This window comes from Sturnira hondurensis, unplaced genomic scaffold (assembly GCF_014824575.4).
Source record: "Sturnira hondurensis isolate 20B ecotype Veracruz unplaced genomic scaffold, ASM1482457v3 Scaffold0022566, whole genome shotgun sequence".
NCBI classification, from domain to species: domain Eukaryota; kingdom Metazoa; phylum Chordata; class Mammalia; order Chiroptera; family Phyllostomidae; genus Sturnira; species Sturnira hondurensis.
This window is the reverse complement of record NW_028095197.1, coordinates 11,242,840-11,256,703: the sequence shown is the minus strand read 5'-3', so window position 1 is coordinate 11,256,703 and position 13,864 is coordinate 11,242,840. Positions and strand designations below refer to the sequence as shown.

The window sequence follows — 13,864 nt, the reverse complement described above, 5'->3', positions numbered from 1 at the left end:
TTCCCAGTATTCCCCTTACTCCGCAGCTCAGAATTAAAGTTGGCCGGGAGAAAACTCCCGCCAGAATGGAAGGTGGAAGTGGAGCGGCAGCCACCATCCTCCGAAGGTCGTCGTGGTCAGATGTGGTGATGGACAGATGCACAGGTTCCCAGTAAGTTCCAGCTTGCTCTTGTTCTCCACTTTGTCAGTCACTTTTCTTCCCAATTGCTCCAGATGTGCTTTCTTTACTGAAGCAAAACAACATTTCAATACTGGCAGGTATTGATACGGCAAAGGCTTTTTTCCTCAATGCCCATTGGGAAAATCCACTAGAAGCAACTGTTTGACTGGGTAGATCTAATGGTTCTTAGAATGTCTCGACAGAGATGCATTACAGAGCGTGGACAAGCTTTTGTAAGTGAATCAGCACAGACCTTTTCAGATGTTGAGGCAGAGTTATGTCATCCTTTTCCAATTGCTATTCTTTTGAGAAACAGCTTCTGGCTCGTTTCTGGGCCCTAGCAGAGACTGTACCCTTGGCTGTGTTGCACCCAGTTGCCAGGCAGCCTGAGATGCCCATGGCAAAGCGGGTGATATCTGACTCAGCAAGCTTGGGTGTGTGCACGCCAGCACTTCATCGTCAAGTGGGAGTGCTATGTAAGAGGTCAGGCTCGAGCAGGTCCTGAAGACACAAGTAAATTTCATCAGTAAGTGGCTCAGATGGCCATAAATGCCATTTCTGCTACTTTGCTTCTCCTCTCTCTATCCGAACCTGTGGTCTCATGGGGCAATCTTTATGATCATTTGATTAAGGAAGAAAAAATGGGTCAGCTTTACAGGTACTTCTATCCAAAATGTTGGCAGAAGCTGAAATTGGATCCCTACAGCATGACACCCCCACTCAAGTGTGGCTGTGAGTGACAGTGTGAAAGAGAAATCTTCATAGTGGGCAAAACTCCAAGCAGAGCCCCGGGTGAGTTGATTTGCCTGGAAGGAGAGATGACCAAAAGTAGGGACCTGCATTAATTTATGAGCAATGATGAAAGATTTGGCTGATTGGTTATAGACTTAGAAGGAAGGTGATTGGAGAATTGGAGGTAACGAAATACGAAGACAGACCTCTCTGAATAAGCACAGAATATGATAATATTTGAGCCCCCGGTGAATGCTCACCATAGAGCAATTTTACCAGAGAAGGATCTTAATCATCAGGTAGACAAGATGACCATGACCACTTATGTACAAGTTGATAGAGCAAGGACAAGAGTGACTGAGGAAGGAGGCTGACTGACAACCACAAAACAGGTCATCTTGTCCACGTGGACTTCCCCTCAGTAAAGCCAGTCTGTTTACCTCCACTGCTGAGTCCCCAGCTGCCAACAGCAAAGACCAACACCAACTGGAGATAGGACACTATTCAGGCGACCTGTCGTTTACCTGATTACATTGGGCCATTTCCACCATGGAAGTGAAAGTGCATTGTTCTTATTGGAGCAGATATTTATTTTGGACATAGGTTTGTCTTTCTGTCCCATGGCGTTATTTTCAACCTCCTCCCCCATCTATAGACTGACAGAATGATTTATTCACGATAATGGCATCCCACACGGCCTTTTTCTTGTCCTACCACAGAACTCATTTTACAGAGAATGAGTGCTGAGTACCAGTCCTTCCATCCCCTGGAAGTAGCTGACCTGATTATGTAGTAGCATTTGTAAAAATTGTTTATTTTTATTGTATTTTTTCCATTACCATTTAGTCCCCTTATTCCCCCTCCATCCCTGCAATCACCACACTGTTGTCCATGTCCATGAATCCTTTTTGCTCAATCCCTCCATCCCCTAACCAACCCCTCTTAGCTGTCCTCCTGCTCTCTATCTATGAGTCTGTCTGTATTTTGCTTGTTAGTTCAGTTTGTTCATTATATCCCATATATGAGTGAAATCATATGGTGTATGTCTTTCGCTGACTGGCTTATTTCACTTAGCATAATGTTCTCCAGGTCCTCCCATGTAGCAGCATTTTGAAGATTCAGCTTAGTGTCAGATAAATAGTGAAATTTTGTTCTTTGGAATAGGCAAAGTGAACTTTGTGTATTCTTTTATTGGGAGAAATTTGCATTTTTCAGTTTTGAGTTGCATGGATAGTTGAACTATGTTACACAAAAGCATGGTCTTGTGGGTATTTTTGCTTGGGAGTTAAGCATGTCTAAAGAAGTGTTTGTGGATACCAGTTGACAAAGGCTGAACTCACCTGGATTGTGCTGTGCCAACTTGGATAAACTGAGAACTACATTTCCTACAACTTCACTTGTGTACGCTTCTGAGTTAGAGTTGGCCGAGAGAGAAACTTGCTCTAGATCTAGAGGGCGGAAGTCACAGTGGTGACCAGGTAGGGTCATGGACAGATACAGAGCTGCCTGGCATGTTCATCTTGTCCCCTCCCATTTGCGTTTAAACGTGTCTTTCCCATTTGTAAAATCTCTGATTGGACCTCATGTCCCCTTCCATACTACCCTCTCTTCTTTCATGCTCTGTCCATCTTCACCTCCTGCATCCTCCAGTACTGGTTCCTGTCACATCCATCTCCCTGAAACTGTTCTTCTCCTGACACTCAATCTTTCTGGATTTCTAGTACTGTTATATGCGGATGGTGTTCAAAAATATCTCGCCAGATGTCTTCTCTGAGTTTCATACCTGTGTATCCAATGCTCTACTCAACACTGCCACCTAGATGATAGACAGGCACCTACAGTGCAGCATGTCCCTAACAAAACTCGTGGTAGTTTGCCTCAAAACTCTACCTCCCACAGATCTCAGTGAATAGGGTCATCATAAACTCAGGTGTCCCAACCAAGAACCTGGGTTGAAAGCTTCCCCCTTCCCACTGCCGCTCATATTGTTTCGGTTTCCTTTTCTCTTGCCCGGATTACCACAGCAGCCATGCTTCCTGACATTGTGAGGAACCAGGAGAAACAACACAACTGGAACGCACCATAAAAATGCTACGGGTTATCCTCTGTGTGGACCCACATTGACCCTCAGAAGATGGGACAGTTAGCCCATTGTATGTGAGACGTTGCAGCCAATAACTCACGAACGTGAGCAAAGGGGAAACACACCTGCCCAACAGTGGACACTTCCAGTGTGTTAGACCTGGTTCCAGTCAATGCTCTTTATTCCACAAATATTTACTAATTCCCTACCACAAGGTAAGAGCTGTGCCTGCAGGAGGCACTTCTAAGGCATTTGATTCACCGTGTACTTTTTGGGCCCCAACATTAGGTGACATGTAGTGGGTACAAAGACAAAAAGCCACGGTCCCCGACCCTAAGGGGCCGCCAACTGTCTCCAGTCACTACCCGGGGGGAACGGTAGCTCAGACGGCCCCACCTGCTGCGGGGCTCCTCCCACAGGTAGTGTTGCATTAACATTCTTTCCAGGGCCCACGGCTTTCAGAGAATAAACTAAGTGCTGAGGAAAAGGAAAAGTCAAGCTAGAGGCATAGGTAGGCTGTTGTCTAGATGCAAAAATTCTTTTTCGATGACACATAGGGACCACTTCTTTGGAACCTGAATTAAATTGCAAGCAATCTCAGTAATGAATTCAGCCTTGTGTTCAGCCCATTCCCAGAACCTCTGGCTTAATTATGAGAAGAAAACATATTTATTCTGGGACATCACCACTTTGGTATAAATTCCTGGAAGCCATCAGAAAAGCAAAGGGAAGGTCTTTCTCAGAGTCTCCTCTCTGGGTTTCTCAGAAAGGAGTGCTTCATGTTGGGCCTGTCAGGTTGCTTTTCCTATCAGCCCGTGGATTGGCCCCCTATTTCCTTCTTTTTGAGCTTCAGTCTCCCTGTTCATCCTGAGGCCTGGGTCACCTCTGGGGGAGTAAGTCAACTTTTCCCGTGTCTTCCTCAGATATCATCTTTCCCTGAGCACATTCTTCATGATATTGGTTATAAACTACTAAAATAAAAAAATGATTATTTAGTACTTTACATTTTACAAAACTCTTTTCATGGGTTTTGATGAATTTAACCCCAACAGCAGCCCAGAGGGGCAAGAGCTAGGAGGAACCTGAGGCTCAGAGAACCGCAGCTTGTCTGCGGTCACACAGCCGTCAGATGGCAGGCATCGCGAGAGACCTACATATTCCACCTGTCTCCACCATTTCTGCTTAAATCTATCCAGGGGCCAAAGTACTTTACAGCCCTGATCTATTTCTAAGCCATTCTGAAATATGAATAAAACTATGCTGATATTGGGGGCCAGTGAACACTGACGTTTCTCTCGGGGCCTAGCATGGTTGTGGGGACCACTGGCCGACTGAAAACTCTCAAGGAGCTGCGGAAGGTCTGCCGAGGTACCAGCTCTCAGCCTTGGCTGCTCACCGAAAACACCTGGGGAGATGAACACACTATTGGAGCCTGGCTTCCAGCCCCAGGGATTTTAATTTAATTGGTGTTGGGTGCCCCCTGGCTATTGAGATGCGGTTAAAACTCCCCTGGTGATACTAACGTGCATCCGGATTGAGAACCATTGCTGGGGAGCTTCTACAGGTTCGTGCGCCCCCCGTGGGACCTGCGGGCTCATTCGCTTTCCTTCTCTTTTTCCTGAATGCTTATTGCCCCACATGTAGTCATCGAATGAAACCTAGAAAATATAGACTCATATTTGCAGGTGAATTATAATTATTTCGCAGAAACAGGAGGGTAGCTTTCCAGATGTTTTTTCCACATAGAGACACATAAATAAACCTATAATCTTTTTAAAAGTCAAAATGGCACATACTGTTGTTTTCTTTGGCATTTTTCTATATATCAGTAAATTCAAATCAATACCATTTCCAAGGCTTTACTAGCTATTCCATTGTTTGGCTGCACCTCATTTTGTCCATGATAACAAAGAGAAGTTTGCTTTTTATCTTCATAGCCACTTCCTTTCAAGCAAAGTGACACTCAAAATCCTAGAATCTAGTAAAAAAAAAAAAAAAGAACAGGTTTTTTTGTTTCTCTCGGATTCTGAGTCAACTCCAATTTACCTGAGAGAATTACAATTAATCAAACAGTAAACAAATGTGCAAGAGTCCTTTTGGGGGGAAATTGGAAACTATTATTTAACACGTAAGCCCCAATAATCTTAAAAAAGGAAACTCTGGTTTCTATGGCCATGAACGTTTCACAATGTCTTCAGTTGTTTGGGGTCTTTTCTCTTACTGTGAAAGCCTAACCAACTACCTGGGTAGGCTCATTGAGGCAATCTATGAAACAATGCTAAGGATAGTGACAATATTTGATACCACTTTAGAGTGGCTAATTCTAGCACAAAAAAGAAAATTACTATTTATTAAGTACCCTTGTTGAGTATCCCTGTGCAAGGTGCTCATCTAGGAACTTAATATAGCCCCCTATTTTATATCACATAAAGTCTACACAGTGCTGTTACCATCCCCATTTTCCAGATGAGACGTCTAAGTTGCCATGAATGGTTCAAGTTCACCTGTTAAAACATGGATTGTGCCACGGTTGCACTCCGATTTTCCTTTCTTTTTTTTTTTTTCATTGCTTTTAGAAAGAGTGAAAGGGAGACAGAGAAACATCAATGCAAGAAAGAAACACTGGTTGCCTCCTGGAGGTGCCCTGACTAGGAATTGCACGAACCTGGACAGGCGATTGAACCTGCAACCTAGGTATGTGCCTTGAGTGGGAGTTGAACCCACAACTTTTTGGTTATGGGACAATGCTCCAACCAGCTCAGCCACACTGGGCAGGGCCGGAAAACCATTTTAAATAGCTTTCCAGATGATTCCAGTGAATATTAAAAATGAACATTTTTGAGAACCAAGAGGAATAAATGGGTACCTTCTTGTTCTGGAACTCACAACAATAGTTTAGCATGGACCCATGATTTTTAACCTTTTCCATCTCATGGCACATGTAAACTAATTATTAAATTTTGTGGGACATCAAAAATGTATTTTTTGCTGATTTGAGAAAAGATAGGTATAATTTTGATTCATTCATACTGGAATGTTGTGATGGCTGTTTTCATTTTTCTATTTGACAATCTAAGGGAAAAGAGGTCAGTGACCCTGACTAAATAGTCAGGTATTGCATGTTTTAAAAATTCTTGCAACACACTGGTGTGCTTGACACGGCACACCGGTTGGAAATAGCTGGCTTGGACGATTGGGTGAATGGAGGAGCTATTTCTACAGATTGGGAAGACAACAGGGGCAAATCTGGATGGAGACCACAGACTTGGGTTTGGTATGTTAAATTTGAAGAACCAGTGGGATATGCAGGTGAAGATACCTGGAGGCGCCTGGAGCCTCCAGGTTGAAAGTTCAGGGGGAAGGGCTGAGTTAGAGATGTAGATTCAGGAGTGGTAGCTGAAGCCATGAATGAGACTGCCCAGGACAGTGGGAGGATGAAAGAGACAGGCCATTGACATACCCTAGGTGATAGCATTATTGAGGAGAGTCGGGGAGAGGCGCCCAGAGAAAGGAGAATCCGGGGACAGCCTTGTTTTTCTACAAGTGACTTTCACTGGAATGTTGGTCTCATCTTCCCCTCTGGATTATAAACTCTTTAAAGTTAGGGACTGTGTAGCCTTCAATAGGTCCCTCAAAAAAAAGCACATTGCTTCACACCCTGAATAATCAGTGATTTCCTGCCGGGATTCTGCTTTGCAGAAAATCCAGTGTGATCAAAGCTACCAGCAAGATGTTTTCCAAAAAAAACTCTTATACAATTTCCCCATGGACAGTGTGGCAGATTAAAAAATAAGTGAATAAATAAAGGGGATCATGTGTAATCCACTGATATCCATGCTAATCACATTAATCAGAGTGAATTAATTATACCTGAAAACAGATGCAAAATTAAATTCCTTAAAAAATCAATTCATTAAACTCATATTGGAATGCACAGCCAACAACCCCCGTGTTTGGATACTATCGGCACAATTTGTGGCAACTTCTGATTTGCTAAAGAAACTGCCTAAAACATTTTTAAACGCAATTACAATTACTGTCTGGCATTTGATGGGAAGAAATCTCGTCAGCATTGTCCCTTGTGTGTCAACTGTCACAATTTTCTAAAAATTTTGAGGCAAAAAATAGGCAGGCTCTACTATTTGCTAGCCTCGATTAGGGTTAATTCAATGTGTGTCTGCAAATAATAGTGTTTAATGTAATCTCTCTAATTACAGATAAAACGCATTTTCAGTCATGCTCATCACTGACGGTATTTTTGGGTAAGTTAAACTGACAGCTGCTTTCGAAAGGAAGGGAAAAAACAAACCTTCCTTGAGGTTATGATGACTTTCACTCTTTTTCTCTGTCTTTTTTTAAATTGAAGTTCAGAAAAATATGAAATAGTATAGGAAATGGAGAAGCCAAAGTACTTACACGTATGACCCAAGAACACGAACCAAGGGCGGGGGAATGCTAGAGGGTGGGGGATGTGTGGGGCAGAGGAGAATGAAGAGGGGGAAAAAATGGGACAATTGTAATAGCATAATCAATAAAACATACTTAAAGCAAAAGAAAAGAAAGAAAAATATGAAACTAGATAGATACTAACTTTGGAAACCATGACATAGTCTGTCTCTTGGGAATTTGATACGCTTCCCATCTCCCACTTTCATGAATATTCATTCACTTTCAATGACTATCTAACCTGAATTCACTCAGCAAGCATTTTCTAAGGGTTTTGTGGAACTAGGCATTGTGCTGGGCACTAAAGAGATCAGGAAGGACTGATTCTATCAAAACTGTCCTCCGCAATTGCTCCCATGAACCACATCAAGCTCCCTACTATAGTGGGTTATGATAGTCACAATACCTCTCGGATCACAGCTCCTTCAGACTGAAACTATTCGCGTTACCGTGTTTTCTGAAAGGTCGATGGATGTTCTTCCTCAACCGCAGGGCACCTAACCCACAGATTGTTCAGGCACCTAATTTGGCATGGCACGAACAGTGGAGCTAGACCTATTACATTTTCTCTCTCAGGACTAGGAATTGGAAAATACTGAATAAGGCGGTTAGTGGTGAAAGTGAAATTAGAAGGTGATCAGAGAAACCGCGAGATAGAAAGAATTACGACTGTGTGGGGGCAGGCTGCATCCGGTCTAGGAGGTTGTGAAAAAGCAGAAACGCAGGACCTAAAGCAAAGTTGAATGAATCGAGGAATTAATAAATGAATAAATAATTGTGACTGAAGATGTCTTTGAGTTTTTGGTAGCCTCAAAACATGATTCATAGTGAGTCACTGTCCTTAATACTCCTGACACCTTTTTTTAAACCTGTGCTGAAGATGGGCCATTTTTCTTCCATCTTGTGTGTCTTAGCTGGGATATAGTTCAGCTTTGAGTCATGGAAAAACTCAAAATAACGGCTTAAACAAGGAGCTCTTTCTTTCTTTCTCGTGAATCGTTTAATATAAGCAACCTAGGACTAACAGGATGGCTCTTCTCCACAAAACTGAGCACTCGATTCCTTCCAATTTATTTCCCTGCAGTTCTGAAGAGGTGCCCTTATCTCCACAGTCTAAGGTAGCATTCATGTTCCAGATAGAAGGTGGAGAGAGGGATGAACACGAAGAGGTAAACGACGCCAGCTGTTGCTTAACATAGGTTTATAGAACCTGGGAAGCCTTATATGTGATTTTGGTGTGGAAATTAAGGAGAATATCCAAGTCGTACTTCCCAAAATAGGGATGACACCAGAAAGAAGTACAGCGAGGCAGTTCATTAACAGAGCTAAGCGGACAGAGGTGGCACCCTAAAGTCAGGGCTAATGTAAAAATTGGCAGAATTTGTAGGTATCTTGAGGAGGTCTTTGGGCCTCCCTATCTGTGGAATAGGAAATTCAGAACAATGCCTTCTAGATGCTAAAGAACAGAGGCCACAGCTAATGTGGGTTAAAATACAAATCAGACATGTTCCAGGATCAGTCCTATACACAAGCCATCTGAGAACATCACCTATCATGCGACTACTCCTGCTTCTGTTCCAAGTTGAAATTTCCACCCATAGAGACACTTTCTGGGGCCTGACAATAACAATGTTGTCTCTAGAAGATTGCTATCAGATGCCATCTGGAAGGAGAGAGTGGCGTATAGGACATAGCACCCAGATGACACTTTCACTTAAGTCCCATTGGCCAGAACAGACTGCCAAGGCTACCCCTAGCTGCATGGAAGTCGGAGACATGTTTATCCTGAGTGGCCATGTGCCTGGCTGAACATTCTATTTCTATATAAAAAGGCTTGGCAGCTTCTCATAAGTTAAACCTGCCCAGCGATTCCCCGCCTACATATTTGCTCCAGAGAAAGGAAACATGTTCGCACAAAAGACCTGTAGGTGTCTCAGTTTTGCGAACTGAAGAGTTCTGAAGACTGGTTAAACGACGTGAATCTATTTGACATCACGGAACCACACATGTAAAAATGGCTAAGATGGTTAAGTGTTACGTGCATTTTACCACAAATTTTTAAAAACTCGACATATACCTTCTCATTAAAATATTATCTTTGTGCATTTAACTTAGGATAATTCAACTACAGGCAAGTACGCCTTTATTTAGTGACTTCCTGTCTCCCTACCCATTCAAACCAGACCCTAGTGTCCCCAAAGAAGGAACTTAATCCTTTCTTCCCCCTTACTCCACTTTATTTTCTGGCCAAGCCCCTATGTTTAAATTCATATGCAAGATGATCTCTCATTATTTCTCATTTTTTCCTTGCTAATCATATTTTATTGCTGAGGAAATTAAAGTACAGCTGAGAAACAGGAAGAAGGGTCTGGCTTTTAGACCACACATGGCTCTTTTAGGTGGCGCAGAAAATACTTTGTGCATAAACTGATGAAGTGAATCACGAGAGCGCCACATATCTTTTTTTGAATCATCAACACACACACAAAACGTGTGTGCACTAACTCAATATAGGATGTTTAAGGTAGAGTTGAGTAAAGGTTGCACTGACCTTGCCCACAGAGAGGGTGTCTAGCAGTGTAGCCGTCATGGCTTCCACAAAAAAGCAGAGTCCTGAGCCATCTCTGAGAACGCTAACCTTGATTCTTACAAATTCTGCTTCACAAACAATTGCTATCCCATCATCTTGATGTAGAACTCAATCCTTCTTGCCCCTAAAGAATACACTTGGACAACAAATTGTTAGCTCTATTAAGTTACATACAGTTGAAAGAAAAGCAGCTTCATACACTGTGCATTTGTATCTCCTAAAAGCACCCAGCAGGGCTTTGCAAGCAGGAAGTAGTCAATGAATGGTTATTGAATTTAGAATGTCCTTCTTCCCGATCAGTGAGGTTTCATATATTTCCAATTGGAATGCCTATTAATTTTTCAGCATTAGTAAGCTTTTAAAAAAATCCATTTGGGGATGTGTATAAGAGTTTGCAGCAAATACTGTTAAATAAACGATTAAGAAAACACTGTTAAATGAAGCATGCTTATTCAACACACCAGCAGCCATTGATAAAATGTAATTTAATTTAATCATTTAAATGTACATTGTTAATATACAAGAGCATTTCTTTCAAATCACAGGTTAACACATACTAAAGAGCAATGCCGTTTGAGGAGCAGAGAAATTCTGGAAAACTCTGCTGTCTGAAATAAAAGCAAGGCACTCTCCATTAACAGCTGGTGGATTCCTGATTTCTGCCCACAGAAGGCAAGTTCTCACTGAGAGAGATCTCCCACGAGGGAAGAATCACCTGCTTTAATTCTTGCTGTCCTCTTCTGCGCTAGTTTGGTCATCCACTGTATAAACTCCTGTGTCAATATTAAGACGAAGAAAGAGATTTGGACCAATAGATGACTTGGGAGGCTCTCATAGTTGTAACAACCAGGGAAGACAGAAGAGCACTGGCTAGAGTACTACCATCTTTATTGTCAGCACTCGTGTCTGGACCAATGACTAAAAACCTTCTTTATTCCTTCCAACCAATCAATATCATGGTTACAAAGTCTTTTCCTTAAATCCGATGGGTGTAAAAATAAAAAAGGAACAGCATTTCTCTGGGGCTCTGTTTTTGTTGTTGTTATTTTCAGACATGACAAAAAAAAAACAACAAACCAAGGACTGACTTTCCAATACTAATGGTGCACAAAAGGATTATTATGGGTGCACAACACTTCTAATGTATTCAAATTCAACTTGAATTTGGTCTGAAGCTATAGATACCTTACATGAAATGTTAGCTTTCCTGGTACTTAAAAATGTTTATTAGGTTCACACATAAGCTGAAAAAAAATAATGCAAAAGTACTACTTTACTCACGGTTATCATCAGGTAAAATGTAAGCTTTACGGGTTACTTTTAAAAGCCCGTTTTCCTATAGATGCAGTAAGTCGAGTAAGAAGATGATGAAAAGGAGATTTCGGTCCTGGTCTTGACTCTGGTACTAGTTGTTTGACCTTGAGTAACTCTTCACCCTTTGATGGGCCCTGGGTTTTCTCCTCTACGAATTTCAGGGTGGGAGTGGACTAGTTGACAAGTCAGGCCCCTTCCGAGTCTAACTTCCTAGAGACTAACATGCCAGATCCTATCATCTTGATATAAAAATAATAATCTTTCATAAAAGTTCACAGAAACGTAATATATAATCAAATATCAGAATGACTCTTGGAAAAAACAGGGTTTGCTATCTGGGTTACTTTTTGCAGTGATTAGGTAATTCATTTGGCATTTGTTTGACTGATAATTTAATGACAATATAAACAGCATAGTTTTGTTATTTTTCCTTTAAAAAGACTAAAGCAAAAATGATTTAAAGCTAACAAAAAGTATTGTGACATCAGTTTGACATTCAAAGTTTGTGGCTTAGCAAAAATGGCCAAAGATATTTTGACTTGATACAGAATATATAATATAAAGACTTTTAGGCCTAAAAATCTTCAAACATTATTTGAATTTAGCAAACCATAAGCAAAATTTTAATATCAAAGTGCTAAACAGTACTGCCTTAAAAGTCACTGCAAATGAACCATAAAATAACTGCATGGGAAGTAACATTTTATTGTACAAATGGTTAATAAAAAGACACATTATAAATATATATGTAACCTGCTATATTTATATATATTTGATTATTTAATTTCTAATTGGCGTATCCAAGCCACTGTGAACACCCAATTTCAGTACTCTGTAACTCAGCTTCTAGGAGCTGGTGGTCTTGCAATAAATACAGGCAAAGCTATTACAATATAACGTGCATACAAATGTTTATACAAATAAGGACACTATGCAACAAATTATCTCATAGTAATATGGCATTAACAGTATAAACATACAAAAGGGAGTACGAACACGGAATGTTGAAACGCAGCCCACTAATCCTTTCTAGGACTCACATTCACACTATTTTTTAGAAAATAAGACTTGCTTGCTCTCCAAAACCGGCTCTTTAACTGATAACAAAAATTAAATTACATATATTTAAAAACCCTTATTACCCCTGGTGTTTACCCTGTATGATCCAGTTCCTATCTATTTGCATGTTTTTATCTAGGGATCAATCACTGGAGACCTACTAAATGCTCCTCGGCTTCTGAATGAATGTGTTGGTCAGTTGCTATAACTGAAGCAAGTTTAGGGAACTCTGGATAGAACACAAGCAAAGCAGTTGTGCGCAATCCGTCTCATAAACTGAGCCCCCTTCAGGACAGCTGGACAGTCAGGGCAGGTCTCTGGATCCACTAAGAATGGCCTGAAATCTTGGATGGCCCATACCTCAGAAGGGTTCTACGGGGCAGGTGGACAAAGCCTCTGCTAGGAAATTAGCATCTGTCATTTGCTACCTTGACTGCCTCCTTTTTACTTCCATATAAAATAAAGGAGAGTTCATAAACAAGACTTAGTAAGACAGCACTTTAAAAATTGCACTTGTATATGGAAGCAAACAGCCATTATCATTTTGCTATGTCTCATTTATAGGTTATCCTCCATCTTTCGCCATTGGTGGGAATAAAGGAAGAAAGAAATTAAGAACGGGGAATTTGTGCCTTGTTTGCACCGCCTATGTACCCTTGATACAGGAAGTGTATTCTAAAGCAGTTGTCTCAAGACAGGTCCTACCCTGGCGAACAACCCTTGGCTGTTCTTGTTTTTAAATACAAAGCAACTATAATTGTATTCCCCAGAAACAGTTTTAAAACCGTTGTATTATCCTTTTCTCCCCCCTGCTGGGATAGCATCGTCCAAAAGTGCTTTGCTAGCAATTTCTTAGAAAACCCTCCTGAACTATAACCCCCTCCCGCCCCAACCCCAAAGCCTAAATATAAAACACAACTCCAACACAATACTCTGCAAGTTTTCTGGCTTTAGGTTGTAAAGAAAAGTACCAGAAACCAACAAAAAAAAAGTCTTTCTTTTTGTCAGGAGCTGCTTTTTCTCTTAAGGACGGACAGGCATGGGAGGTGTCCAGACCCGTCCCTCTGCTGCTGAGCAAGCGGGTGCCAGCAGACGGGGCGGCTCCCTGCTCAGGCTGCCCGCGCTCAGAAAGGCAGGGTGTCCAGGAAGAGCCTATCGATGATGGAGGGTGGAGCCACCAGGTCTTCCAGCTTCAGGTAGAAGATGCGCTGGAGGCCCAGGGTGCAGATCTTCCGCAGTTCCTCCAGGGCGCCCCGGACCTTGGGCTCGGCGGGCTCCAAAACCTGTCCCTTACTCTGGTGATCTTTTAAGCTGCTTGTGATCTTGTTGCATAGCTCCTCCACTCTCTTTGGTTCTTTTAACCCATGTCGTTCTGCAGAGGCATAGAAAAGGTCAAGTTTAGGAGGCAGGTACATCTTAAGAAACTTTGAATCCCTCATTGAGGCCTGTCTTCTACTCTGCCCAGCTGGAATGGCATTTT

General features: G+C 41.8%; 1 protein-coding gene and 2 long non-coding RNA genes across 4 annotated transcripts in view; 2 read left to right on the top strand and 1 right to left on the bottom strand.

Moving 5' to 3' along the window:
* Positions 1–676: 676 nt before the first annotated feature.
* On the top strand, positions 677–5,588 carry LOC118979774 (uncharacterized). The gene is made up of 3 exons (XR_005064990.1): positions 677–952; positions 2,917–3,190; positions 5,552–5,588. It is a non-coding gene; the product is annotated as an uncharacterized LOC118979774 (long non-coding RNA).
* A 68-nt stretch (positions 5,589–5,656) lies between these two features.
* LOC118979677 (uncharacterized) lies at positions 5,657–10,642 on the top strand. The gene is made up of 3 exons (XR_005064970.1): positions 5,657–5,669; positions 7,193–7,237; positions 10,557–10,642. It is a non-coding gene; the product is annotated as an uncharacterized LOC118979677 (long non-coding RNA).
* NR4A3 (nuclear receptor subfamily 4 group A member 3) overlaps positions 10,486–13,864 on the bottom strand; it is a 32,122-nt gene continuing 28,743 nt past the window's right edge. For both annotated transcript variants that reach the window (XM_037035864.1, XM_037035863.1), the window contains one exon: positions 10,486–13,756. In XM_037035864.1, the coding sequence (XP_036891759.1) occupies positions 13,509–13,756 (248 nt within the window). In that variant the 3' untranslated portion in view covers positions 10,486–13,508. The remainder of the gene's footprint in view (positions 13,757–13,864) is intronic.